This window comes from Strongylocentrotus purpuratus, unplaced genomic scaffold (genome assembly GCF_000002235.5).
Source record: "Strongylocentrotus purpuratus isolate Spur 01 unplaced genomic scaffold, Spur_5.0 spur5_scaffold_10, whole genome shotgun sequence".
NCBI classification, from domain to species: Eukaryota; Metazoa; Echinodermata; class Echinoidea; order Camarodonta; family Strongylocentrotidae; genus Strongylocentrotus; species Strongylocentrotus purpuratus.
Genome location: NW_022145595.1, coordinates 253491 through 280473, shown reverse-complemented (window position 1 = coordinate 280473; position 26983 = coordinate 253491). Strand labels below are relative to the sequence as shown.

Sequence of the window (26983 nt, the reverse complement as noted above, 5' to 3'; positions counted from 1 at the left end):
TACATTGCCATTGGTAGTCTATGAATTCAGACTGAATTAACTAGTCTTCAATACTAGACCTTATTTAACAAAATCTTGTAACAATCCTCACTACACACTGCTGTAGTGACATGGCTCCTTTAAATGGCTTGTCCATTTACACTTTAAATAAAGACAAACACCTAAAATCAATATACATGTACATGATAAATACAAATCTGCAACATCTATCACATTGCAAAACATTAAAAGGTGAATACTATAAAACATAACTGTTTATGAAACTCGCATGTTAATCCTAGCTTATTGTTCAGATGAGCTGAAAACATTGTTCGCGATTTAATATCAAAGGCTCCTTGAGGGGGAATATACACTGGTCTTCACTTGTGACAGTCAAAATTACTTTTCAACTTGGTAACAACAGTACCAACTTCTGGATAGGTCTATCAAGTTCAACGGGAGGGCGTTTACGCTTTCCCTCATTGTCCAATGTTCCGTCTGCTATCAGTATCTTGACCTTTCTGACGCAACCGTCCTTGCTGGGGTAGACATCGACTACGCGTGCGAGTGGCCACCGACCGCGAGCATCTTCGTTCTCCTTTGAGATGACGATGTCGCCTACCTCAAGGTTTCGACGTTTAAGAACCCACTTCTGGCGGCTCTGCAGCTCCTGGAGGTACTCCCGTCTCCACCTAGCCCAGAACTCGTTGGCTGCATACTGAACCCGCCTCCACCACTTGCGTGAATAGAGGTCCTCGCGCTGGAAGGCTCCCGGTGGAGGAAGAACCACCTTCGCCTTGGCTGTCAGAAGGTGATTTGGAGTCAGTGGTTCAGGGGCACCAGAGTCGCTCAGATTCGTTGTTGTCAGAGGCCTTGCATTTATGATTGCCTCTGCCTCTGTTAGAAATGTCCGGAAGGCCTCGTCGTCCAGCTGGCTACCCACCGTTTGCAGAAGGGGTTCTAGAACTCGACGTACAGTCTGGATTTGCCTTTCCCAGACACCGCCCATGTGAGATGCATGAGGTACGTTCATCTTGAACGGTATCCAATCACATCCGTTCTGCAGTAGGTATTCTTGCACTTGAGACTGGTCCATTTCAGCTAAGGCGTGTCTCAGCTCGGTACGGGCGCCTATGAAAGTTGTTCCCTGGTCGGATCGCAGCTGTCGCACCACTCCCCGTCTATTCATAAATCGCCGCAAGGCATTTATGAAGCTGGATCCGGTCAGACTGTTGGCTGTCTCTAGATGCACACTCCTTGATGCCATACAAGTGAAAAGGACTCCATACCTTTTCACCTCACTTCGTCGCTCCTTAACCAGGAAAGGTCCGAAGTAATCGACTGCTGAGTATGTGAACGGAGGTGTTGGTTCCAGTCTGTCTTCTGGCAGATCCGCCATCTTCTGCTGCAGTGGCCTCCTTCGCAGACTTCTGCATTTCACACAGCCAGAAATGCACTGCGAGACTGCTGATGATCCTCCAATCACCCAAAATCCATGTTGCCTAACTTCGTTGTGAGTGATGCCTCGACCCATATGCTGAACACATTGGTGGTAGTGCCTGATCACCAAGTGACTGATATGTCCATGTCGAGGGAGAATGACTGGATGTCTGACATCTCGGGACATGTTGGCTCTGGTAATGCGACCGCCTACTCGAACCAGTCCATCTTCGTCGAGGTAAGGATCGAGTCTGTACAGGGCGCTGGTCCTCTTCATGTCATCTTTCTTTGATCGAGCCACTGTTCTGTCACATATTTTGTCTACCGCATCAAGCTTCTTCAGCACCTCCATTTCATCCTTGAAATGGTCCATCTGAACAGCCATGAGAATTACCCTTTCTGCCTCCACTAACTGAGATGTTGTCAGAGGAGGGAGGGTCCGCCTTTCATTTCCTTGGCTTGATGATGAAGATCGCTTGACTTCCTTTCTTCGAAGTCGGTCCTTGAGTTGCAAAACAGCGTGCGATTGCCTTCTTAGCACGATACCAGCTTGAGAAAGGTTCAAGCCGGCTCGACTTGAACTGATCAGGATACTTCGTGTTTGCTGCAGTTGCCTGCGTTGACATAACATTGGCTCTCCTCACTTCAGGATCACCTTCCATAAGCTGGTAGGCATCTGTTTGCTCAGCTTGATGAGTAGGGTTTCTCCAAAGAAACTCTGGTCCTCTGAGCCAGCGACTGTCATGTGTCAGCTGCTTTGCTGACATTCCTCTTGAGGCTTCGTCGGCTGGGTTGTCTCTGGTATCAACATAGAACCAGTCCTTGGGGTCTGTCAGGTCTCGGATTGTTGTACCCTGTTGGCTACGTAAGTATGGAATCTCTTGGCTTCATTCCGTATGTATCCTAGCACCACTGACTATCTGTCCAGAAGAAGTCCTTAGCGTCATGATACTTCAGCTCTTCTTTCACGAAAGAGCTCATCCTGGCAGATGTGGTTGCTGCAGCCAGTTCTAACCTTGGAATCGTGATCTGCCTCAGTGGCGTAACTCGAGATTTCCCAATCACCAATGCACAGTGAACATTGTCGTCTTCATTGATGAATCTGACGTACGTACACTGACCGTAGCCATCTTCACTCGCGTCTGAGAAGTGGTGGAGCTCCACCTGCTTGATTTTCCCAAACCCATTCGGTTTGAGACATCTTGGAATCTGTAGTCCTTCCAGATTACGTACATCCTCCAACCAATTCTCCCAGCGTGCTCGTAGTGCTTCTGGCATTGGAGTGTCCCAGTCGGCATTACTGCGACACATCTCCTGCAGGATTCGCTTCCCAGGCAGCATCACAGGACTGATGAAACCACATGGATCGTAGAAAGAGCTGACCGTGGACAAGACTCCTCTTCTGGTGAAGGGTCTTTCCTTTATCTCCACAATGAAGTTGAAGACATCATTTTGGATCCGCCAGACGACTCCCAGAACTCTCTCCAGAGACAGTGAATCCTTGTCGAGATCTAACTGCTGGACCTCCTTTGACCTGTCCTCTTTTGGAAAGCTCTTCAGAACGTCAATGTCATTGGAGATGACCTTGTGCAGCTTAAGACCTGCCTTGGCACAGATCCCTTGGCTGTCCTTCAGAAGTTTCACCGCTATTTGTGTGGAAGGTACAGAAGTCAAACCATCATCCACATAGAAGTCCTTCCTGATGAATTCAGCAGCGTCAGCTCCAAACTCATCTTCCATCCTCTGCTGCCTTTCGTAGGCCGAAGGTGGCTGCACCGGGTGAACTTGCTGCTCCAAAGAGATGGACGGTCATGCGGTACTCCACGACTTGCTTTTCCGGGTTTACCGTCTTCCCACCAGAGAAAGCGCAGCAAATCTCTGTCCTCTGGAGACACGAAGAACTGGTGGAACATGCTCTTTACATCAACAGCACATGCCACCTCTTCCTTGCGGAACCTGCAGAGAACACCCAATAGGCTATTCATCGAGTTTGGGCCCTGTAGGAGGTGATCATTCAGAGAGACTCCCTGGTATGCTGCTGAACAATCAAAGACAACTCGAATCTTGTCTGGCTTCCGAGGATGGTAGACTCCTGTATGAGGGATGTAGTTGACCCTATCTTGGGCATTCAGTCTATCTGTCGGCACCCTTTCCGCATGATCAGCGATCACACCCTTCATGAACTCGGTGTAATCCTCCTGGAACTTTTGATTCTTCCTGAATCTGGCAGTCAATTGATTCCATCTCTTGATGGCGAGGGGCTTGTTGTATGGAAGGGACATCTCCTTGGACTTCAGAGGTAGGGGCATCTCATAGTGTCCATCCTCTCTCTTCCTGACTCCTTTCTCCAACATGCTCATGAACTTCATCTCGTCGATGGAATAGGGCTTTCCCTTCTGATTCATTTCAATGAAATCCTTCTCCAGCACGTTGAGAACTCTTTCTGGGGAGAATACTTCCTTTGCCCGATTGGCGTAGGCAAAGTGAGGGTAGTCGTCCTGGACATATGTCTTCTTGCAGAAGATTTCCTGGTTTGCAGACTTGCAAACGGTCCCAACGACACCCCATCCCAGAATGGATCTCTGAGCGTAGTAGGGTTCGTCTTCTCCACCGCAGATGATGTCCCTGGGTCTAATGGCTCTCGGGCAGTCATTGCCGATGAGAAGTCCAACTTCTATTGCTGGATTGTATGGCATGAGGTCGTCGGCAATGGGGGACAGATGAGCCCATCTCTTCATTACTTCACCCTTAGGAATTTGAGATCTCCTAGCTGGAACGTCGTCCCTCTGATAGCATGCTGGTAGGGTGACCACATGCTCTTCTTAAAGTCCAGCACTTCAAGTCCACAGATCCTTGAGGTTTTGATGCGCGTACTCTCGTGCATTGTTGTCAATTGAAGATTGGTATCTGTTCCATCTACACGCATCTTCTCACACAATGCTTTCGACACAAATCCAACGTTGGATTGGTCATCCAGGATCGCGTATTGTAAGATCTCGTTGCCTGGTTGCTAGCATGCCGTACCCACACAGGCACAATCATGCAGTGTTCTTTCCCGTCCTGGTCTGGTAAGGAACAGACGTGGTGCACTTTGAGGAACCTTCATATTCTCTGTTCTGCGGACGATGCAGGCATGTGAGGTGCCTTCCCTGACACTCCTTACATGTTTTCCTCTGAGGACAGTCCTTTACCTGGTGGCTGTCATCACTGCCACATCCCATGCAAAGTTTCTTCTGGAAGAAGAAGTGCTTACGAAGTGGATGAGGCTTCTTGGCGAATTCCTTGCACTCATCCAGATGGTGCTTTTCATTGCAAAAGGGACACGATGAGAACTTGCCTTGTTGACCACCATTGAATGCTCTAGTGGACAGCGACTTTCCAGCAAATCCCTTATTTCCAGCTGGAAATTGCCTAGGCCTGGATTCTTGGTTCTTCAGGCACTCCAACTCTGGAATGCTGGCCTTGCGTGCTGCGTCGTTGACGAATTCTGCAAATCTTGAGAATGTCGGATAGCTACCAAGTCCACGACGTTGCCACCTGTCAACTTCGTCACGCCATTTCCGTGCGAGGTATGCTGGAAGCTTCTCCAACATCTTTACGTTTTCTTGGGGAAAATCCAAAATATTAAGTGTTGAAATTGTCACCTTTGCAGCTTCCACCTGGTTCAAGAAGTCTGCGAAATCCCTCAATCCTGTAGAGTCTTGGTTGCTGATCCTTGGCCATGAGTTCAACTTCTTTGTGAAGGCAGCAGACACTACGCTCTGGCTTCCGTATCGTTCTGCAAGTGCTCCACATGCTTTGTGGTAGGCGTCCTCAGTGCCAAGAAGAAGATAGTGCTGCACCAACCTCTTTGGTGCTCCAGCCACAGAGTTATTCAGGTAATGCAGCTTTGTAGGATGATCAACTGGATTCCTGTCTACGAGGCTCACGAATGCATTTTTCCAGAGGGGATACTGGAGGGGGTCTCCACTGAATACGGGAAGATCGATGTGCGGCAACTGACTGGTCACAGCGACCTGCTGAGAGCTAGCACTTTGTATAGCCATCGACCTTGCTACCTCTGCGAGTGATTCAGCTACCCTTTGCAACCCATTTGATTCATACACAGGAGTGACATCACTCCTTGACTGTTGAGGGCTCTGCTGTGCTACACTATCTTGGGATTGCAAATATCTCTGGATGGAGTCCTCCATTTTCTCCTCAGGAAGATCTAATTTGACAGAATGGGTCTCTGAATATTCAATGTCATCCCTGCTTCCTTCAAGTTCTGCCATTCTCTCATTGAACTGCTTGGTGAGCTTGAGTTTTCTCAATTTTGAATTTGCTTCTTCTTGTTTTCTGGCAAACTCAATTCTTTTGAGTTCATCCTCTTGATCCATCATCTGGAGTTCAGCATGGAACGCTTGAAGAACTCTTTCGCTTTGCACGGAGCGCTTACTTTTAACGCTCCCTTCCTCGAGCTTATCAGGGAGACTAGTGGCCGTTGCCATGGTAACTTATACAATTCACTATTCGTTTAAGTCTATGGCTACTTTGCCATTCAGCTTACTGGATGCACATGCAGATCCTTGATTCTTATTCAGCTAACTGGATGCACAGGCTACTTTGCCATTCAGCTAACTGGATACACAGGCTACTTAGCCATTCAGCTAACTGGATGCACATGCAGATCCTTGATTGTTATTGTGGCTGCCTCCGTTTACAACTAGTAAACCGAGGAGTTTCGACGATTACACAAACACCCTAAAGTTGTTATTCACAAGATTGAAATGACGAGGTACGAAGATTCAGTTAAAGTTCACGAACTGTCGTTTATTCACTGGTCGTATGGTCACTCAACCTTCAGATAACAATCTGTAACACAACAGAAAGAGAAACAAACTACATAATGTTCATACTTATGAGACACTACAACAATACATGTGCATATATATCATGTCAAAATAGCTTAATAAAGAGATTGAACCTACATAATACTGACTACATGTACTCCAAAACTGTCTCTTTGTTTTATAAGCAACAAGTTATAAACCTTGACTAGACAATGAAATATAAGTCAACTTGCATGTATGTAATTAACTAATTACGCAGTCTATGTACATATATATGCTGCAACAAAACAACTACAAGTATAAAGAATAATATCCTACTAGATAAGAAAGTACCTGTCTTAATTAAAATACATTATAATGCAGTCATCACCATCACAGTGGCACTGTAACAAACATGAATAGAGAGCTGAAGAAAGGGATAGAGAGGGGAAGAGAGAGAGAGAGAGAGAGAGAAGAGAGAGAGAAAGGGTGAGATCAGAGAGGGGTGGATAGCGATACAGAGAAGAGAGAGAGAGAGAGAGAGTACAGTACAATGCACGCATCTCCTAAGTACACTGGAAGAGCACACACATAACTTTCCTTGCCCTTCAAGTTCCAAACTATATATAACAAGAAAGATGTCTAATATTCTCTCCTAAGCTTACATTACTTCATAAAACAATTCAACATTAACTACCACTATTATATTAAGTGAGTTCTTACCAATTCGGGTCTGTAAAATGCTCCACAATCACTGGAAATCAAACTTTTGAAGATGGTTGCAACTAGCAACTTCACTGTTGAGACATTCACTTGAACACTGATGATATACTGCCTCTACACATAATATGCGATACATCTACAACACAAGTGCCTAAACACAGAATGCATACCCATACATTGTATGCAAAGTACTTTCATTTAGCACTATAAAACAAGGGGGCTTCTGTTATATAAGACAAGGGGGCTTCTGTTGACATTAGATAACAGCAGTACATGCCTAATACATTGCCATTGGTAGTCTATGAATTCAGACTGAATTAACTAGTCTTCAATACTAGACCTTATTTAACAAAATCTTGTAACAATCCTCACTACACACTGCTGTAGTGACACTCCACATATATAAAATGTACTGATACTGGTAACTAATAATAATAGACATTTTACAGAACTTTATTTTTTGCATCCAATTTTATATTGCTTGGAGTCTCCATACTTATGGAAAATAATTGGCACTCAAATTTACAAGAAAATATACATAAATGCATATAAATGTACAAAAACTACATTTGTTTGTGAGAAAAGATTCTCTATTTCACTTTTAAAGAAAAGATAAATTGTGGATCTTGTGAAAATGATATGCTATGCCAGCTCTTAAATAGCTGGGTGATATATATATGCAAGTCTTTGTCGACAGACTAAACAGTTCTGTTCACATATGAATTATGCTTAACTACAAGAGTTTGTGCCTGTAAGGTAAAGTAGACTTGCCATGCTGAACTTGAGGGTTTATGATGTGTCTGTTTCCTGCCTGCCTTAAAATCTGTTTCCTACATGGCGCCATTGCTGATGGAGTCACCGTCTGACTGGTTGAGAGTACATTGTAAGCTCGAGATGAGGGTCTTATAATGAGGGTTAAAAATAGTTAGATAAAATCAGTTCCTGCCAAGAACAAAATAACCAACAAGTCACACTCAATTTTCAAGCACGGAACAAAAACAAACAGAGGAGGGGGGGGGGGGGGGGGGGGGGGATAAAACTTCATGGGAAGAAAAAGTCATGTAAACAATATCTGAATCGTTTCTTTTCACTCATAAGTCTATAATTCTACCTATGTTTCGATTTGAATTCTAGTTCTCAATCAAAATTCAAAAATTTACTCAAACATCAACGTATGGGACTGTACAATTCAACTCTCAAGCTTACAAAATCTCGAAAACGAATTATGACACTCATTTCATCATCAAGTTCGATATATACCTAACGTGTGATGCCAGCACTGCATTGATCCGTACAAATTTTGAAAGAGGTCGCTGAAAAGACATTTTATCTGTGTTTCGGGCCCGGCAAAGTCAGAGGTTCAAGATGAAAACATTCAATTGCGTAATCAAACGAAGAGATGGCGCTCTTCAAAAAGCATGAATTCTCGCATGAGCTCACGCCACACACAAAAAATAATAAAACAAACAAAGAAAATGAATGAGAAAATTTCGTAAGCGAACATTAAATAAGTAGACAAAAATTTGGACTCTGAAACTATCATAAGATAGAGCTGACCGAACACGGAGACAAATACCTTCGAATCACGATGAGTACACCGCCCCTAGCTGGCCGAAAAAAAAAAGGACGCTGGCCGGTGTGACCGCGTAGAATGTAAGCGGACACTTTTTTTTTTTTTTTTTGGTCAGGATATTTGAAAATTTGAAATTTTTCGTTGGGGGGGAGGGTGGGGGGGGGGGGGTAAGGTCACTTTACGTAAGCCGTGGGCATTATTAAAAAAAAAAAATAAAAAAAAAAAAAAAAAAGGGGGGGGGGGTTAGTTTTTTTAGGGGGGTTTACCCACATAAAAATACCACCCACCTGCGTACGCCCCTGCTGGCACCAATAGTCCGCCTGCCGCACCGAATGTCCGTACTCTAGTCCACACGTATACATAGTCAAAACAAACAGGGATATACTCTCATATCCCTGATACAAGTATAATTATACTTAATGAATGAAACGACTGGATAACCCATATTCAGCTTAACCAGCTAGCTAGGGATGAAACTACAGGCACTGGCGGATCTAGTAGGGGGGATGGGGGGGGGGGGGGGGGGGGGTGGTGCAAATTGTTAAATTTTCGAGGGCCAAAAAAAAAAGGTGCTTACTACCCCCCAAGGTCGCGGAGAAAGGCTTTTGCCTCTGCCCCCCCCCCCCCCCCAAACCAACCCCCCCCCCCCTTCTCGCCAAAAAAAAAAAAAAAGAGAGAAAGAAGGGAAAGGGAAAGAGGAGAGCTAAAATGAAAAACAAAAGAGGTAGAAAAAAGAAAAGGGTGAAAAGAAGCAGAGATCAGTTGCGATTAATCCCATCAACATTGTGTGGATCGGGGGGAGGGGGCGAAAGGCCCCTGCCTCCCTCACCAAACTTAAATGAAAGAGGATGAGAGAAGTAAGGGAAGGGAATGGGGGGGGGGGAGGGAAAGAGGAAGAAGAAAGGTAGGGGAGATCAGTTACAATTTCTTTTAGTGTATTTTATATTAAAGCCAAAAAGCCAGATATTAAAAGTTAATCATTTTTTCCAATTTGGTGTGATAAAATAATTATTGTTGGTGTTGTTGATGTATTTGAAAGGGTTCCAAAGCACAATATGTCAATGGATTCCTCAAAAAAAGAAAAAAAAAAGGGCCTAGAGTGAGGGGGAGCAGTGTAGGAAAAAACTGTTAGGGAGCCCCTTTGCAAATATGGGGGGCCCCAGGCGCGGATCTACGATTTGTTATGGGGGCCCAATTTGAAATTATGCTAGCCAAATATTGGTACGTAATGGTGACACCGGCAGTGGCGAAATGAGCAAAAACGTTTGGGGGGGGGGGGTAGAACAAAACCCCGCCCCACCCACTTTTCATGCAGGCCTCGCTGAACGTTTCTCTAAGTAGGTTGGGGGAGTGGTATTTACGATAAGGCAGAGCGTAGCGTTAAAGATAAACTTTAGTAGCCTACTGGTAATGCGATTGCATTGTGCATGAAAGAAAAGGTGTGGAAAGGATCAGAAACAGTTGATCATGTAGGTATTGGTGTGCACTGCAAGGTTCTGGAGTCATCAAAATCATAGTAAATTTGACCGAGTCTTGGTAAAGTAACAAGCACTCACATAGAAAGCTATGGGACAACACAAATGGTGTCGGGGCTAGTACCTTGATTTCCTTGTCTTTCTATGCTCATTACTCAGCCAGTATACATTTTCTTCCAAAATTGTTTGGCACATGTCATTTATTTGTAATCTTGAACATTCAGTGTAAGTTTCGTTTGATTCTGTGAGAATTATTATTTTTTTTTTTACCAGTACTGGAGTTTATCTTTAATTGGCGTGGGGTCTAGGGCCTTTTGGCCCCTCTGAACTACAACTTGTTGCCGGCAAAATTGCAACTGATATCCCGCTTTTTTTTCTTTTCTTCTTCCTTTTCCCCTCCCTTTATCTCTTCTTTTCCTTTTTCTTTCCCTTTTCATCATTCTCTCTTATTTTGTAATGGGGGGGGGGGGGGGGGGTGACAGCTGGGATCCAAGACCCTTTCGGCCCTTAATTGATCTGCTTCTCCCCCCCCTTTTTTCCCTTCTTCTTCCTCTTCCTCTTTTTCTTTCCCTTTCTTTCTCTTTCTCTTCTTTTCCTTCTCTCTCTCTTTTTTTTGCGGAGGGGGGGGGGGAAGGCCCTTCCGGCCCCCTGGATCCGCGTCTGCCTTTAGGGGGTAAAGCTGCGCCTGTCGTCAGCTAGCTGAAAGTGTTAACAACTAAAAGCACAGTGTTAAGAACTAAAAGTGAACCAGGTAATCGCAGTGAGGCAAAGTGGTCTCGTGGATAAGCAACCGCCTAGTAAGTGGAAGGTATCGGGTTCGATCCCCAGCTAGTGTATTTTGTTTTAAAGCCCAAAAGCAAGATATTAAAAGTTAATCATTTTTCCAATTTTGGTGTGATAAAATAATAGTGTTGGTGATTGTTGATGTATGGGAAAGGGTTCCAATGCACAATATGTCAATGGATTCCTCAAAAAAACTTGAAAATTGGCTATGGTGAGGGGGGAGCAGCTGAGTGTAGGAAAAAACTGTTAGGGAGCCCCTTTGGGGAGGGGGATCTTTTTTTTTTTTGGGGGGGGGGGGGTCTTTTTTTTTTCTTTCTTGGAGGTCGTCAGCTAGCTGGCGGTCGTCAGCGTAGCCGGTGGCCGGTAGCGTTAGCCCCAAAGCCATGTCCATTTTTTAAACTACATTCAAGAGTCCCTTATTGCCAGGTTAAACAAGTTTTTTTTTTACATTTTCAGTACTACTTTCTTCCTTTTATTCACTCTGTATACTCCCATGCTATCCTTTTCCAGTCTGTAAACAACTTTACAACATGAATTCAATGATGGGCAAGGTTTTACTTTTCATAGCCCAATATGGGCTAACAACTGGCCTGCCCGAGCAGAATCATTTTGTGCTCGACAAAGACACACAGCCTTGGGTAAAGACGTCCATTATTATTATTTTTGTTAGTTATATTTTTTGATTGACAGTATACTATTAAATATCAGGAATATTGGATGCTCTGTTTCAAATACAGTCCAGATTGCCGAGCAATGAATTATCTCATGCTTCTTGTCCAAAATCATATCTAACTGGTTTTTAAAACGGTATCATTTTAATTTCCATTTCCCAGCATTATTTTGAACTGTCTTGAACTGAAGTTGTTTTCCTTTCTTATATTTCGATACCATTACGTCATCAAAATAATGCGGTCATAGTTGCAATGTCATGAATGCTATTTCTACCTCAGTCTTTGGAAATCCTCGCAATGACGAAAGTATTAACTCGATAAAGGGAGTGTCCGTTCTTTTCTTCAATTCATTAATTGATGCCATGTTAGAGCTGAGTAGTTTGTTACATAAATATTCAAGTATAGCCGATGCGAGCTATTAAAAAAAAACTGAATCGAATAGCCTGCATCTTTCATATGAATAACAATGAGCAGTGCCTAAATACAGCTGCACTGCATTTCTAAGTAAGCTTCAACGGAATGTTACTTTCAATGGCATGTTAGTTCGAATGCACCTGTTTCTAAACATAACAATCATTAAATCAGCATCAGAAAGTGTTAACAACTAAAAGCGAACCAGGTAATCGCAGTGAGGCAAAGTGCTCTTGTGGATAGGCGACCGCCTAGTAATTGGAAGGTATCGGGTTAGATACCCAGCTAGTCCATATTTTTGTTTAAATCTTGAAACAAACAAAAACGTATGTTAATTTAACAACAAGAAGTGAACCCGGTATATGCGCTCAAATAAGACCTTTTTAATGTCGGCTGCTAGAATTTTTGCACCCCGTATTCGATGAGGTATATAATAATCTACATTTCATGTGAGTTTCAACACATTTGAAGAAAATGGGAAATTAGCAACGAATGTATTAACCCCCACCCCTTTTTATATACTCTAGACGTTATCAGCGCCAAACGTTTAGGTTTGCTCTAGACATTGGTTGATATGCGCTCAAATAAGACCTTTTTAATGTCGGCTGCTAGAATTTTGTACCCCGTATTCGATGAGGTATATAATAATCTACATTTCATGTGAGTTTCAGCACAATTAAGGCAAGTGGGACGTAGTTGCGAATGTATTAAAGGCCGAACTCCCCATCACCGATATACTCAACATGTTATGCGCTATACGTTTAGGTTTGTTCTGGACATTGGTTGATATGAGCTCAAATTCGACATTTTTAATGTCGGCTGTTAGAATTTTTGCACCCCGTATTCGATGAGGTATATAATAATCTACATTTCATGTAAGTTTCAGCACATTTAGAAGAAATAGGAAATTAACAACGAATGTATTAACCCCCACCCCCTCTTATATACTCTAGGCGTTATAAGCACGTTTAGGTTTATTCTGGACATTGGTTGATATGCGCTCAAAAAAGACCTTTTTAATGTCGGCTGCTAGAATTTTTGCACCCCGTATTCGATGAGGTATATAATAATCTACATTTCATGTGAGTTTCAGCACATTTAAAGTAAATGGGAAATTAGCAACGAATGTATTAACCCCCACCCCCTTTTTTTAATACTCTAGACGTTATATGCGCCAAACATTTAGGTTTGTTCTGGACGTTGGTTGATATGCGCTCAAATAAGACCTTTTTAATGTCGGCTGCAAGAATTTTTGCACCCCGTACTCCATGAGGTATATAATAATTTACATTTCATATGAGTTTCAGGACATTTAAAGCAAATGGGAAATTAGCAACGAATGTATTAACCCCCACCCCCTTTTTTTAATACTCTAGACGTTATATGCGCCAAACATTTAGGTTTGTTCTGGACATTGGTTGATATGCGCTCAAATAAGACCTTTTTAATGTCGGCTGCTAGAATTTTTGCACCCCGTATTCGATTAAGTATATAATAATCTACATTTCATGTGAGTTTCAGCACATTTGAAGTAAATGGGAATTAGCAACGAATGTATTAACCCCCACCCTCTTCTATATATTCTAGACGATATCTGCGCCAAACGATTAGGTTTGTTCTGGACATTGGTTGATATGCGCTCAAATAAGACCTTTTTAATGTCGGCTGCTAGAATTTTTGCACCCCGTATTCGATGAGGTATATAATAATTTAAATTTCATGTGAGTTTCAGCACATTTAAAGATCGTCACCACTACTGGGCCAGAAGGGATTAGACCACACAGAGAGCCATCGAGGTCACTGTGACAGGTGGCTATCTCATTAACTCAGCTCTCATTTAACATAAGAAAAAGAGGATCATGGGGGACCAACAGGCACCGATTAGGGAAGTTTTCTATATAGAGGGAGCAAGTAGCTACAAGTATGGCAGTGTGCCTTTAAAGCAAATGGGAATTAGCAACGAATGTATTAACCCCCACCCTCTTCTATATACTCTAGACGTTATCTGCTCCAAACGCTTAGGTTTATTCTGGACATTGGTTGATATGCGCTCAAATAAGACCTTTTTAATGTCGGCTGCTAGAATTTGTGCATCCCGTATTCCATGAGGTATTATAATCTACATTTCATGTGAGTTTCAGCACATTTAAAGCAAATGGGAATTAGCAACAAATGTATTTCTACTACTTCTACTACTAGTAGAGTCTACTACTACTAGTAAAGTCTACTCTCCTGCTCCTGCTCTGCAACTCTACTCGCCGACTTAAACCAGCTTCTCTCATCTACTCAACTCTCCAACTCAATCCAGTCTTCTAATCAAACCTCTCATCCTGTCTACAACTTTCTGGTTTACAGTCCTTTTCAGGACTATACTCACTTCCGAAAGATACTCTTCCTTCCAACCTCCACTTTCTCGCCTTTCCATTTCACTTCTATTTCTATCCACTTTCCTTAGTCCTTCTAGGACTTTACACATGGTGTACCGTAAACCTCTTCCGCGATTGTTCATACCACCATGCAAACCTTCAAAAAGCACACTTTGTGCGCATGCTCAATGATGACGTCAGTCTTTAACTTCAAATAGGTTGAACGATTATGTCTTTTGCCTACGACCATACCATGCTGAATTTACCGGTTCTCGTCCGATCACCGTAGTCAAGCAGCGTAGGGCCTGGTTAGTACTTGGATGGGAGACCGCCTGGGAAGGGCGTATGACCCCCTCCCCCCCCCCCCCCCCCCCCCCCCCAAGGACCTTTTCCCGGTGAGCGACCCCTTCGATCACCGCCGCGAAGCCCGCCCTCTGCGGCAATAAAGGACCCATTTCTGTTATCTCTCATGGGCTTTTTCATGCATCCTTTTTCTTTAAAGAGGGCCTATTAATCAAAATTTAGGGTGATATGAGCAATAAAAATAGTTTTTTCTTCAGCAAATAAGATGCTTGTATTTCTAAAGTATTTTTTGTTTTCATTGTTTCTTTTCTTTTTTCTTAAAAATCATGTTTTATTCTTCCTTGTTTGGAATTCCTTTTAAAAGGTCAAATATTCTTTTAATGTTTCACCACAACAAATTTCAAAACACCACACCCACCCACAAACATTCTTAAAACAACCACAACAAACAAAACAAATCCATTTACACGTAAGCAGGAGAAAGAAAATAAAATAAATATTACTCGTAAATGATTCAATTGTTCGTCATTCCTTGTATTTGATTCTTGGTTTCAGTTCCATGTTTAAAGTATTTTTTCAACAAAAAAAGTAAAAAAAAGTATAAAAAGGACAAGTAATAGTACATATACAGTAATAAACGACTCTTTTAGTAAATTGAGTTCGGTAGTGAGTTAGCACACATGAATTGGTTAAAAAATGTTGACCATTGAGTTATAGCATAACATTGGTTGCGTGATACAGCTTTAAATCTCAACTATGCAAGGTTTACGTTTGCACATTCGGAACTACAGCTGTACTATAATACTGATCTTTTGAATATGGCACAATTTAGTTTTCTCAATTCTTAGTCAAATATTTGGCTTCCCAGTCATGGCAAGATCTGGAATTTGGTAAAAAAGTACACACTTATAACCGACTATTTACAATACTTTCAATGTTCAAGGCACTTGAATATCTTCAGCACTATTTTGAAAATGATAACCAAAAAAGAGAAATAAAACATGCATATTGAATACAGAGTCATATCGTCCAGTCATCAACATAAGAGTGAAATTTCACAAAGCGCTCTAACATGAGCAAACTTCTACTCTGCTAAGGTGTTAAATGAGTGATTTTCCACTCATTCAAATAGATTATTGGCATCTCATAACGATACAATAGTAACTTAACGATGGCAAACATACAAAACGTATCACAATATGAACAAATTATTTAAATCAGCTCTTCTTTGTCATTTGTACTCGTTTCTGTCACCAAATCTCTTCACTTTCAACAAAAAAAGTATATATACAATCTTTGGCAAGATTTACTTTTCTACCTGAAGCATTACATTTCGTCGCTGTTTTCACGAAGTGACGGTAGTGAAAAAAAATTGCATTCACTTTGCGATTTTCCTCACTACCGTCACTTCGTGAAAACAAGGACGATTTGTACAATGATACAAAATATTTCGACTTTGGTAGCCAGCTACGACATTAACAAATATATTGCTTTAAAAGTCTCTAGACGAGGTATCAAACATATAACAAGATGTGCATACAATCTTTGGCAATACTTAGTACTGTACCCGTAGTATAATATGTGTACTATACTAAACAACACTTTGACTTTGGCAGGAAGGCAACAACATAATGAGATGCCGGTAATATATATATATATATATATATGTATATATCTGCACACTTAATTTTGGAATAGGCATGGAATATTTGGCAAGGTATAGTACTGCATTGCAATGTACTGTAAAGAATAAAGTATTACATTTGTTAAATAATACTGATTGTTTTTTAATACTGTTCCAGTAAAATATAAAGAGATGGGCACATCAAAAATGTCCAACATGACAAGACAAACAATCTTATCAGTATCTAGTAATGTATGGTACCTGATTAATGCGAAAATACATTGATCTGCATTCAAGGTACTGAACTATCCATGTTCTGAAAAAATACACAAAATGAATAATCTACTTTTCCTCCTCTCTATTTCTTTGTTTCCTCTCCAACTCTTCGTCAACCACTTTCTTAAAGTGCTCATAATTATTGTACACCTCTTCAAATCCGGGTGTAGTTGATCTGTTTGTGGTTGGGCAGAAGGTAAAGATTTTTTTAGTATTACCTCGAGTTTTGGCTTTCGATGGTGTGTACCTTTTTCGAAGCCCACCACATTTTTCGATGAGACATGCAGCACAGGGTTTCTTGGATGGGTTAGGGAGGAAACGAGTCTGTTTTGGTGGAGGAGGAGGTGCAGGTTGAAATGAGAATGGTACACTGCTTGATGGTTGGTTGAGGGAAATGGACTGTGCCTGTGGTTGTGATGGCACAACCAAAAGGATTGGTACTCCAGAAGCTGCTGATGGCATACAACGAGATGATGTCTTTGGAAGAAGTGGCAGCAACTTGGTTTTGGTTGGTGGCTCAACGGCATAAGATGTTGATGGTTGAGAGTCAAACTCAAGCCGCCTCTTTTCTCCATGCCGTTTTCCAGATTCGTGGGGGATATCTGAATATTGTACTTGCTGGAAAGTGGCTGCTGGCAGGGATTGAGGGAGCTTTCCGGCCTCTGGAATGGTTTGGGTAGATAGGACGTTACGATGGGATTTGACTTTTGGTTGCGTGGTGGATAGAAAGTTTGTCCTCTTTTCTTTTTTTGAGATGAAAGTGGTGATGGACTTTGCATTGATGTTTGGAAGAGGTATGTCAAGGTCAATGAGTACAGGATCATCCCGAACTCTGTCAACGATCCTCTTGTAGCTGCCTTTGATCAAAGTGGCAGCTTTCGCTGGTGATGACAGGCAACCAACCGTTGGCCGATTCTTTAACATTTTAATGAGGATGTAAAGAAGTCGTGACTCCTCCGTAACCTCTGCTGCTCTCATCCATCCAAATTTCGTTTTTTGGGCAGAACTATTTTCTGGGCTTTCTGGTCCTAAACACCTACCAAACAGACTATACCCCCACTTTGACTCGTATTTCTTTACAAAATTACGAGCAGACCGATCATGGTCAGCCAGTTTGTTGGCAGCTGCTGCGATTTGCTCCCTCAGAGGGACTGGGATGATGTGATGGTCGCCGTTATCAGACAGCTGAAGGAGTAGAAGGGCAAGCTCCTCTACTTCCTGAAAGCCAGGGAGATGAAGATGGCTTCGTTTCATCAGTACATCCTCGAGCACTGGGCTGACCTCCTCTGTCACCTGCTCCTCCTTCGTCACAGCAGCATGGGCAGCATGGACTGAATCCATGTGGTTTACTGGAAGGGAACTTTCATCATTGTCATCCTCAATTCCCTCGTCCTCTGACTCTGCCAACTCCTCGTCGACCTCACGAGATTGCTCTTCAGCTGTAAAATGAAAGCAGAAAAAAAAGAAAAGCATATAAATAAACTACATAAATACTTAAAACTCATTTACAGTGTTTTGTTTGACAATACAAGGAATATTAGGGTATATGATTTGGGGTGACAGAAAAAAAAACAGACTGTTTTGCCAAAATACTTATTAATTAACTGACTGTAAGCAGTGTATCACACAAGAATTTATTTTATTCAAATAAATTACAAATTATACCACATGTATGAACTAACATAGATTTAACATTGCAAACTAATCTATGAAAAAAGTTGCTGACCTTTCTGTATGTAGTCGGTAGACTGGCTGTACGCATATTCTACTCCCAACAGCTCTTCCTCTGCAGGGTCGTGATACCTGTCCGGATAGGCCATGGGAGCTGAAAAATTTGGCTCGAATAGATGATCCTTCCCAAAGAGGGTCTCTGCATGCTGGTTGAGACGTTGGACCTGTCTGGGATCATCCAATGATGTGAGCCTACCTCGACCCCCAGGAACCTTCTTTGCCTCCATTCGCCTGTTCCATTGGACCGCAAATGAAATGAGATACACCTGGGGGGGGGGGGGGGGGTAAGGGGATGAAAGAAATTTGGAATTTAACAAAACAGATAACAGATCATGCAATTAGAATACAACATTATAATGAATGCATAATTATGCACACCAGTTATATTATTAAATGAGTGATCATCTGACTGGCTGACAGAGTTCAAACAACTGAAATATAAATTTGTAGAGGTTTGACATTATATATATCTATTGTTGTTAAAATAAAATCTGAGGCAAGTGTGTTTACTTGGAATGGTATTATCCCGCATCGCTTTGAAGGGATGGCTTGATACATGTGGGAATGTAGTCCTTCTAGGGAGTTGCTGCCTCTTCGACAACGGTACTTGTTCAGCTGTACCCTGTTGATATTTACAACTTTGGTTGCCACATACAGCTGAATGTATGGTGGATCCTAGAAATGGATATGGATAATTAAGAAATGGAAAACCAATTAAAGACATTTATAGAGTGTATGGGAGAGAATAATATTTTCTTGCTTTTAGTTCTCACTGCAAGGAAGAAAAAGATAATAATACCAATTTTTAATACACCACTTTCTGAAAAATGCACAAAATGCATCAGATAGATACCAAAACTATCTGTGAGTGCAAGAATTAAAAATACCTCTATCATTGCTATCAATAAAATTCAAAAAATTAGTAAATGAGCCTTAGTAATACACATATTTACACATACTATTTAACACAATGTAAAATCTCACCTGCATGCAACTCAAATGCTTGCTTGCCATGGCCCAACGAGCATCAACGGCTTCTGGGGACTTGAAAAGCGGTATCCCGTCTATGTCAAGGCCAGCTGGTCCCTTAACTCAGATAGGATGTGCTCAATTGCACAGACACTCTCCTGAAGAATTATAAAACACAACAAAAAGGGACAAAAATAAGTAACGCCATACAGATTATAAATTTAAAAAAAGGATTAAACAAAAATAGGATTAAACAAAATTTTATTGATGTACTGCTAGTTTCCACGGGGGGGGGGGGGGGGGGTAGTTATGTTTAGTTAATATCCAGATGATTTAAACATTTTCACTATAACAAAGAGCACAAAACATTAAGTTTTAATGGAAATGTCTGTTGCATTAGATAAATTGATTTATATTGTGCCCGTAAAGATGGGGGAGGGAATATGTATATGTAGTGAAAGAAAAGGGGGTATTAAATTCAGAAAGATGAAAGAAAAAAAATCTGGACATTGATCGTCATAGATGGCAGTGTTGGAGTATAACAATCTCTCAGAACGTTTACATATAAGAAGCGTTATTTACGGATTGTATCAGAAGAACAATTTCCATGATCCAGATTCCAAGTGAGAACTCATCGGTGATTGAAGCCTAGATATCAATACAAATCTGAATATAACACTCACCTGCAGCAATTGTTGTCTGCATAGACCTTTGGCGCTGGGACATTGGCACGTTTAAAACGTGCAATGAGTCCCTGAGCAAGCCTTCTGTAGCAGTCCTCAGACTCAGAGGCAACCACAACAGTGCTGACAAACTGTCCCCATTCATTGAGCACGCTGGTGACGAAATGCATGGTGCCTTTTACATCTCCGTGAATCTTCTTAGGTATCTGTAAGGAGAAAACAAACAATTAATATCTTCTTTTTGGGGGGTCAAAATATGAATATGAGACATTTTCTATTATATCGCACTATTTATGAAACACAACATTTCATTGCTTTTAATTTTTACTAGAATTTTAGTCTTTCATGTTCTTAGTTCTTCCTTTTTATATATTTTATTGTAGTATTACTGTAACAGTAACCAAAATAAAACAGTTAAAAAAAAATACACACCTGTTTTGTACCATCTATACACAGTATCTCTCCTGTCACACTCAAGATGGAAGCTCTGTACACGGGCATCTTCCAGGGGCGTCGCCAAAGGGGGGGGGGTGTGGGGGGGTGCGACACCCCCCCCACCTGTCAGGATATTGTCGGTAAAATTGCGCTGCCGTCGGGAAAAAGAGAAAAGGGGGAGGGAAAAAATGAGAGGGAAAAAAAGAGAGGGGAAAAAGAGAGAGGGGAAAAAAGAGAGGGAAAAAAAGAGAGGGAAAAAGAGAGGGAAAGGGAAAGAAAAGAAAAAAAGAAAAGGAAAAGAAAAGAAAGAAAGGAAAAGAAAGAAAAGAAAAGAGAAGAAAGAAAGAGAAAAGAGAAAAAAAGGGAGGAGAGGAAAGAAAGGGGGGGGGAAGAAAAAAAAAAGGGGAAAAAAGAAGAAATAAGAGTGAAAGGGAAACAAAAGAAACGGGAGATGAAAGAGAGGAGAGAGATGGGAGGTAAGAGTCTGAGAGAGGAGGAGTGGGAGTAAAAGAGAGAAGGGGGTTGTTGGGTGGAGTCGTCTCGTCGAGGGAGCAAGAAAGACACGGGTAAATATGTTGCTGTGTCGGGTCAGCTGTGTCGGTATTCTTGCTCGATCCTCGTGTACTATATCAATGCAGAAGTTTGAAGTCGGTGAGATGTTGTCGGTCGGAAAAACTGAATTCAGACAAGGATAAAGAGTCGAGAACAGTACACCGAGTCGTCTGCTATTTCTCATAATTTAATGAAACGTCAAAGCTTCCGCGCTTTGCGCGGGAGGGGGGGGGGAACTGAATTCAGAAAAGGATAAACAGTCGAGAACGATACAGCAAATCGTCTTCTTTTTTATAATAATTTAATGAAACGTCAAAGCTTTCACGCTTCGCGCGGGAGGGGGGGGGGAACTTCGTTCAGCCAAGGATTACCAGTCGAAAACGGTACAATTAATCGTCTTTTTTCCTAATAATTTAAGGAAACCTCTAAGCTTCCGCGCTTCGCGCGGGAGGCCCATCACCCACTCCCCCCCCTAATGAGCGCGCTTTAAAGTGATTCTCTTGCTCACTACCGCCCCTCCCTAAAATAAGATCCTAGCTCCGCGCCTGCATTAAAATATATAGCTATGATGCTGACTAAATTGAAGAAATAATTCGTATATTTATGTCGTCGAGGAAAATGACCATTTTGCGCATATGCAAGTACTATAGATAGTCCATAGGAAAAACAATTTAGCCTTCGGCCCCAGGTTTATAGGGTTGAATTTGTAGATATTGGACATTTAATTTTGTCGGTAATTGGTGGCTAGTTTTGTCGGTAATCGTTGGCCTCTACACCCCCCACTGAAAAAGGTCTAGCGACGCCCCTGGCATCTTCTCCATCTCCATGATGAGATGAGCTCTCCGTAGGACACGGGGGGATGGAAGGGGTGGAGATGGGATAGGCGGGGTGTAGTGATGGTCAGTGTAGGAAAGTATGCCTCGCTGGGATGTGGATGTCGTGGTGGCGTTATGGGCTTCCATAAGGAGAGTCTGGTAGAGATCTCGCCGCTCACTATACCATTCATCGTGACCCTGTTGAATCATCCTCTGCACTTTGTTCATGGATATTGCATTGAGACGATCACTCAACAGGGTCACTACATTTCTGTCTATGGCCCGCTTTCCACAGATAATGGCCGGGAACATACTTCGAACTGCAGAGGCAAGTTGCATGAGGATGGTCGGACTGAAGGCATGCCAGCGATATTGTACCGGCTGATCATCGCCCTTGGACTGCTGACGATGACGCATGCAGAACAGGCACTTCAGGCGTTCGGTCAATAGGGTGTGATTCTGCCTCATGCCGCACACCTGACGGGCTGTATTGCCATAGCCACTTCTTGTTAATGGCCCGGTCCCCTGGCCGACGGACACAAAACGTATGCATAAAGGACACAGCGGACGAGCAAAATTTCGAGGGTGGTTCCATCCGTTTTCATCCGCTCCAGAAATGGACAAAATTTGCGAAAATTTGCGAAAACAGAACGGAAAATAACGGACGTGGGTAGTATGTAGCGGGGATGTTAAACGGATGTTCATCGGAAGCCTAGCGGATAAAAGCGGATGGAAGTGGATGACAGCTTTGAATACTTTATATACGAGATGTATACGCTTACATCCTTTCTATTTCCGTGCTACTAACGATGTATAGACGTTCCATGTACCTTATCTTTCCTCCCTCTGTCCGTTTTCAACTGCAGCGGATGTGAGTTGCGAGGATGCCCAGAGGATACAGAGAGGATGCAGCGGACGCTTAACGGATGATAACGGACATAGAACGTTTGTTGCTCGTATTTGTCGCGGATTTACATCGTACACGGCGGAAGTTTATCCGTTCTAAAAGTTTTGTGCAGCTCAAAACTTTTTGCGCGGATGAAATCACAGTGGACGGATGCCCGATGGATAGAGCGTATGAAACACGTATGCAATGAGTACACAACGGATGCATAGCGTTTTCCAACGGATGGCAAGATTTTTTTACGTTTTACATCCTCTTTGCATCCGTAAGTGCAGTGGGACCGGGCCTTAAGAAGCTACCTTGTGGAGCAGGGCAGTTAGGATTGGGACATCTGATCTTGGCTTCCATCACTCCAACTGGCCTCCAGAAGAAGACGGGGGTTGTAAAAAAAGATAGCATGGACGGCAGCGTTCCTCTGACTATCGTAGGGAGAGGAGGGGGATTAAATGTCATCTTCTTCTTAAATATCTTGCGAACCGCAGTTGCTCGTTCAAAGATGCCGTAAGGCCCATCGCTCTTCAGCCAGGGGACATTTGGCCGAAACATACCCTGCACCTGTGGTGGAGGCTCATCCCAATATTGTTGCTACCCTTCCTGTACTGTGGAGCACTCTGCAGATGTCGATGTTGAGGGCACGTCTTCAGGTGATGTGGGTGACGAAGGTATCAGCTTTCCAACTGTTGTCACTGAACATGACACTGCAACCTCACAGTCACGAAGTACATCCTCTGAAAAGTCAAGAAGAAAATCAAAGCTAAAAGATACACATGGAAAGAAATATAAACCCAACATTTAAATTCATCAGCATCACCAGTATCAGGCTGTAGCAGAAACAAAAATTACATGAATAATTATCAAATGAATGAACATATATTTAGAATTATTACATAATTCCTGGTCTTATATTGTTTAATATTAGAGTTTTAAAAATTAAAAATTAAAAAAAAAAAAAAAAAAAAAAAAAAAATCATATTTGAAAAGACACTTGTACTCGGTGAAGGGTAATATGCTACGCTGGGATATCAGAAAAGATGGAACTGCTTGCCTAAAACTGTGAGTTTTCACTGCATAGATAAGTATTAAAATGTATATTTATTAATCTCAAGGAATAAAAAGAGTTTTCTAGGAAATATCAGCTTACCTGCCAATGAGAGCAGTTCAGCATCTTCAACATACTCTGGCTCCACAACTGGTATTTTTTCTTTCTGGACTTCCTCTTTCTGCAAAGAAAAGAAGAAGAGAACACACATTTGTTTCTTCTCAAATTGCTTATTGGTTTGTGCACATTGAGTTTACTCTCTTCTACAAAAAACTTGTGATTAAAGATACTTTGTACATGTAGATAGACCAATTTAGCTGCTAACGCATAATGCATTAAATGCAGGAAACAGTGCACAATGTTAGTAGACTGAATATGCTATAAAGAATGCACATGTGAGCAGCACATCCTGATCCTCCTGCCATTGAACCAAGTCAGGTTACATTGCCGAGTTCAGCTGCTAGTACAGTAATGTTACCTGCATTATTTTTTGTGCATCCAGAGACATGTAAACACTATCCTAAGTTTATAGATGAGAGACTGCTCTAATGTCACTATGGACAAATTTACAGAGTAGGAAATTTTCATGAGGGCACATGAATTAAAGTAAATAATGATTTCTAACCTTTATTCGCTTCTCCAGAAGAACGCTGACACTCGGAAATTCTCTGACCCACTCTAGAAGCCGTTCCTTCTGCCATTTTAGATGGGGGCACTTCTCTCCCTCCCAGTGAAATGCGTTAAGCAGCCACACCACCCAGCCAACATCATTTTCAAGTAACCACTTGAATGTTTTGCCGGCATACTGGCCAAACGTGATTACAAGGCAGGCTCTCCACAGCTAGTGCCCCAACTTCCTCGCAGCACTCTCTACCGTCTTGAGATCTGGCCATTGCTTATCTTTTGGTTTGTCCTGCTTTGCCACATTATCCGCTTCTGCAGTAGACTTCAGCCTCGCCTCTTCATTCCTGTATAGGCGCACCTGGGGATATTTGTATGGCTGGCAAGGTTCTGCTTTAAAGTAAAAGCCTTCTCACAAAATGAACATTTGAGAGTTTTTGCATCGTGGGTTTTCATATGCCGAGTTAAGTTCGACTTCGCTGAAAATGTTTGGTTGCAAATCCTACATTTATGACTTGTCTCCATCTTCAGTCTGTGGATCTGAAAATAAAGTATAGCAAAGAAAGAACGAAAAGTAAATATATCAGCTAATCATTTCATGGCACATACTGTTCTCTCAACTCAAACTATAAGGGTACGTAGCCCATTCACCAACAAGTAGTGGTCTTCCATGGGGCCCTGAATGAACATATTTACATCGTTTATAACATTTATGCAGAACAGTAACAAAAATAACCCTCAACCGTTTCCAAGACACGGGACATGACGTAACATTGACACTGGTCAATAAAGCGCACTTTGTGCGCATGCTCAATGATGACGTCAGTCTTTAACTTCAAGTAGGTTGAACGATGATGTCTTTCGCCTACGACCATACCATGCTGAATATACCGGTTCTCGTCCGATCACCGAAGTCAAGCAGCGTAGGGCCTGGTTAGTACTTGGATGGGAGACCGCCTGGGAATACCGGGTGTTGTAGGCATTTTTTTTAATTTTTTTTTTTTTGGAATTGTTTTTGCTTGAGGTGACGCCCTTGACATGCTGAAACCCTCCTCTTACCTTCCCTTTCCCTCTGTTTTTGGGGGGTTTCTTTTTAATTTATTTATTTATTTGTTTCTAATCTTTTGGCAGGGTACGTAGCCCATTCACCAACAAGTAGTGGTCTTCCATGGGGCCCTGAATGAACATATTTACATCGTTTATAACATTTATGCAGAACAGTAACAAAAATAACCCTCAACCGTTTCCAAGACACGGGACATGACGTAACATTGACACTGGTCAATAAAGCGCACTTTGTGCGCATGCTCAATGATGACGTCAGTCTTTAACTTCAAGTAGGTTGAACGATGATGTCTTTCGCCTACGACCATACCATGCTGAATATACCGGTTCTCGTCCGATCACCGAAGTCAAGCAGCGTAGGGCCTGGTTAGTACTTGGATGGGAGACCGCCTGGGAATGGCGGGAATACCGGGTGTTGTAGGCATTTTTTTTAATTTTTTTTTTTTTTGGAATTGTTTTTGCTTGAGGTGACGCCCTTGACATGCTGAAACCCTCCTCTTACCTTCCCTTTCCCTCTGTTTTTTGGGGGTTTCTTTTTTAATTTATTTATTTATTTGTTTCTAATCTTTTGGCAGGGTACGTAGCCCATTCACCAACAAGTAGTGGTCTTCCATGGGGCCCTGAATGAACATATTTACATCGTTTATAACATTTATGCAGAACAGTAACAAAAATAACCCTCAACCGTTTCCAAGACACGGGACATGACGTAACATTGACACTGGTCAATAAAGCGCACTTTGTGCGCATGCTCAATGATGACGTCAGTCTTTAACTTCAAATAGGTTGAACGATGATGTCTTTCGCCTACGACCATACCATGCTGAATATACCGGTTCTCGTCCGATCACCGAAGTCAAGCAGCGTAGGGCCTGGTTAGTACTTGGATGGGAGACCGCCTGGGAATGGCGGGAATACCGGGTGTTGTAGGCATTTTTTTTAATTTTTTTTTTTTTTTGGAATTGTTTTTGCTTGAGGTGACGCCCTTGACATGCTGAAACCCTCCTCTTACCTTCCCTTTCCCTCTGTTTTTTGGGGGTTTCTTTTTTAATTTATTTATTTATTTGTTTCTAATCTTTTGGCAGGGTACGTAGCCCATTCACCAACAAGTAGTGGTCTTCCATGGGGCCCTGAATGAACATATTTACATCGTTTATAACATTTATGCAGAACAGTAACAAAAATAACCCTCAACCGTTTCCAAGACACGGGACATGACGTAACATTGACACTGGTCAATAAAGCGCACTTTGTGCGCATGCTCAATGATGACGTCAGTCTTTAACTTCAAGTAGGTTGAACGATGATGTCTTTCGCCTACGACCATACCATGCTGAATATACCGGTTCTCGTCCGATCACCGAAGTCAAGCAGCGTAGGGCCTGGTTAGTACTTGGATGGGAGACCGCCTGGGAATACCGGGTGTTGTAGGCATTTTTTTTAATTTTTTTTTTTTTTGGAATTGTTTTTGCTTGAGGTGACGCCCTTGACATGCTGAAACCCTCCTCTTACCTTCCCTTTCCCTCTGTTTTTTGGGGGTTTCTTTTTTAATTTATTTATTTATTTGTTTCTAATCTTTTGGCAGGGTACGTAGCCCATTCACCAACAAGTAGTGGTCTTCCATGGGGCCCTGAATGAACATATTTACATCGTTTATAACATTTATGCAGAACAGTAACAAAAATAACCCTCAACCGTTTCCAAGACACGGGACATGACGTAACATTGACACTG

At 42.1% G+C, this 26983-nt stretch overlaps 4 protein-coding genes, 1 long non-coding RNA gene, 2 other non-coding genes and 2 pseudogenes across 7 annotated transcripts; 4 read left to right on the top strand and 5 right to left on the bottom strand.

The window, feature by feature from the left end:
* Positions 1-385: 385 nt before the first annotated feature.
* LOC115921809 lies at positions 386-1804 on the bottom strand. The gene has a single exon (XM_030980028.1). The coding sequence runs from the start codon at positions 1802-1804 to the stop codon at positions 386-388; it is 1419 nt and encodes a 472-aa protein (XP_030835888.1).
* Positions 1805-1865: 61 nt separating this feature from the next.
* On the bottom strand, positions 1866-4005 carry LOC115921808. The gene is made up of 3 exons (XM_030980027.1): positions 3252-4005; positions 2337-3210; positions 1866-2248 (listed from the first exon to the last, which is right to left on the bottom strand). Exons 1-3 carry the CDS (start codon positions 3822-3824, stop codon positions 1866-1868), a joined length of 1830 nt encoding a protein of 609 aa, XP_030835887.1. The 5' UTR covers positions 3825-4005.
* A 452-nt stretch (positions 4006-4457) lies between these two features.
* On the bottom strand, positions 4458-7339 carry LOC115921806. The gene is made up of 2 exons (XM_030980026.1): positions 6954-7339; positions 4458-6273 (listed from the first exon to the last, which is right to left on the bottom strand). Exon 2 carries the CDS (start codon positions 5907-5909, stop codon positions 4458-4460), a length of 1452 nt encoding a protein of 483 aa, XP_030835886.1. The 5' UTR covers positions 5910-6273; positions 6954-7339.
* An 8594-nt stretch (positions 7340-15933) lies between these two features.
* Positions 15934-19333, bottom strand: LOC105439884. Its single transcript, XM_030979030.1, has 4 exons — positions 19151-19333; positions 18677-18841; positions 18162-18432; positions 15934-17874 (listed from the first exon to the last, which is right to left on the bottom strand). Exons 1-4 carry the CDS (start codon positions 19178-19180, stop codon positions 16502-16504), a joined length of 1839 nt encoding a protein of 612 aa, XP_030834890.1. The 5' UTR covers positions 19181-19333; the 3' UTR covers positions 15934-16501.
* Positions 19334-22821: 3488 nt separating this feature from the next.
* On the bottom strand, positions 22822-24550 carry LOC115921802. The gene is made up of 3 exons (XR_004063123.1): positions 24189-24550; positions 23666-23744; positions 22822-23252 (listed from the first exon to the last, which is right to left on the bottom strand). It is a non-coding gene; the product is annotated as an uncharacterized LOC115921802 (long non-coding RNA).
* A 497-nt stretch (positions 24551-25047) lies between these two features.
* LOC115921964 lies at positions 25048-25166 on the top strand. Its single transcript, XR_004063230.1, has one exon. It is a non-coding gene; the product is annotated as a 5S ribosomal RNA (ribosomal RNA).
* Positions 25167-25545: 379 nt separating this feature from the next.
* On the top strand, positions 25546-25673 carry LOC115922010 (annotated as a pseudogene).
* Positions 25674-26054: 381 nt separating this feature from the next.
* LOC115922009 lies at positions 26055-26182 on the top strand (annotated as a pseudogene).
* A 382-nt stretch (positions 26183-26564) lies between these two features.
* LOC115921963 lies at positions 26565-26683 on the top strand. Its single transcript, XR_004063229.1, has one exon. It is a non-coding gene; the product is annotated as a 5S ribosomal RNA (ribosomal RNA).
* The last annotated feature ends 300 nt before the right edge of the window (positions 26684-26983 follow it).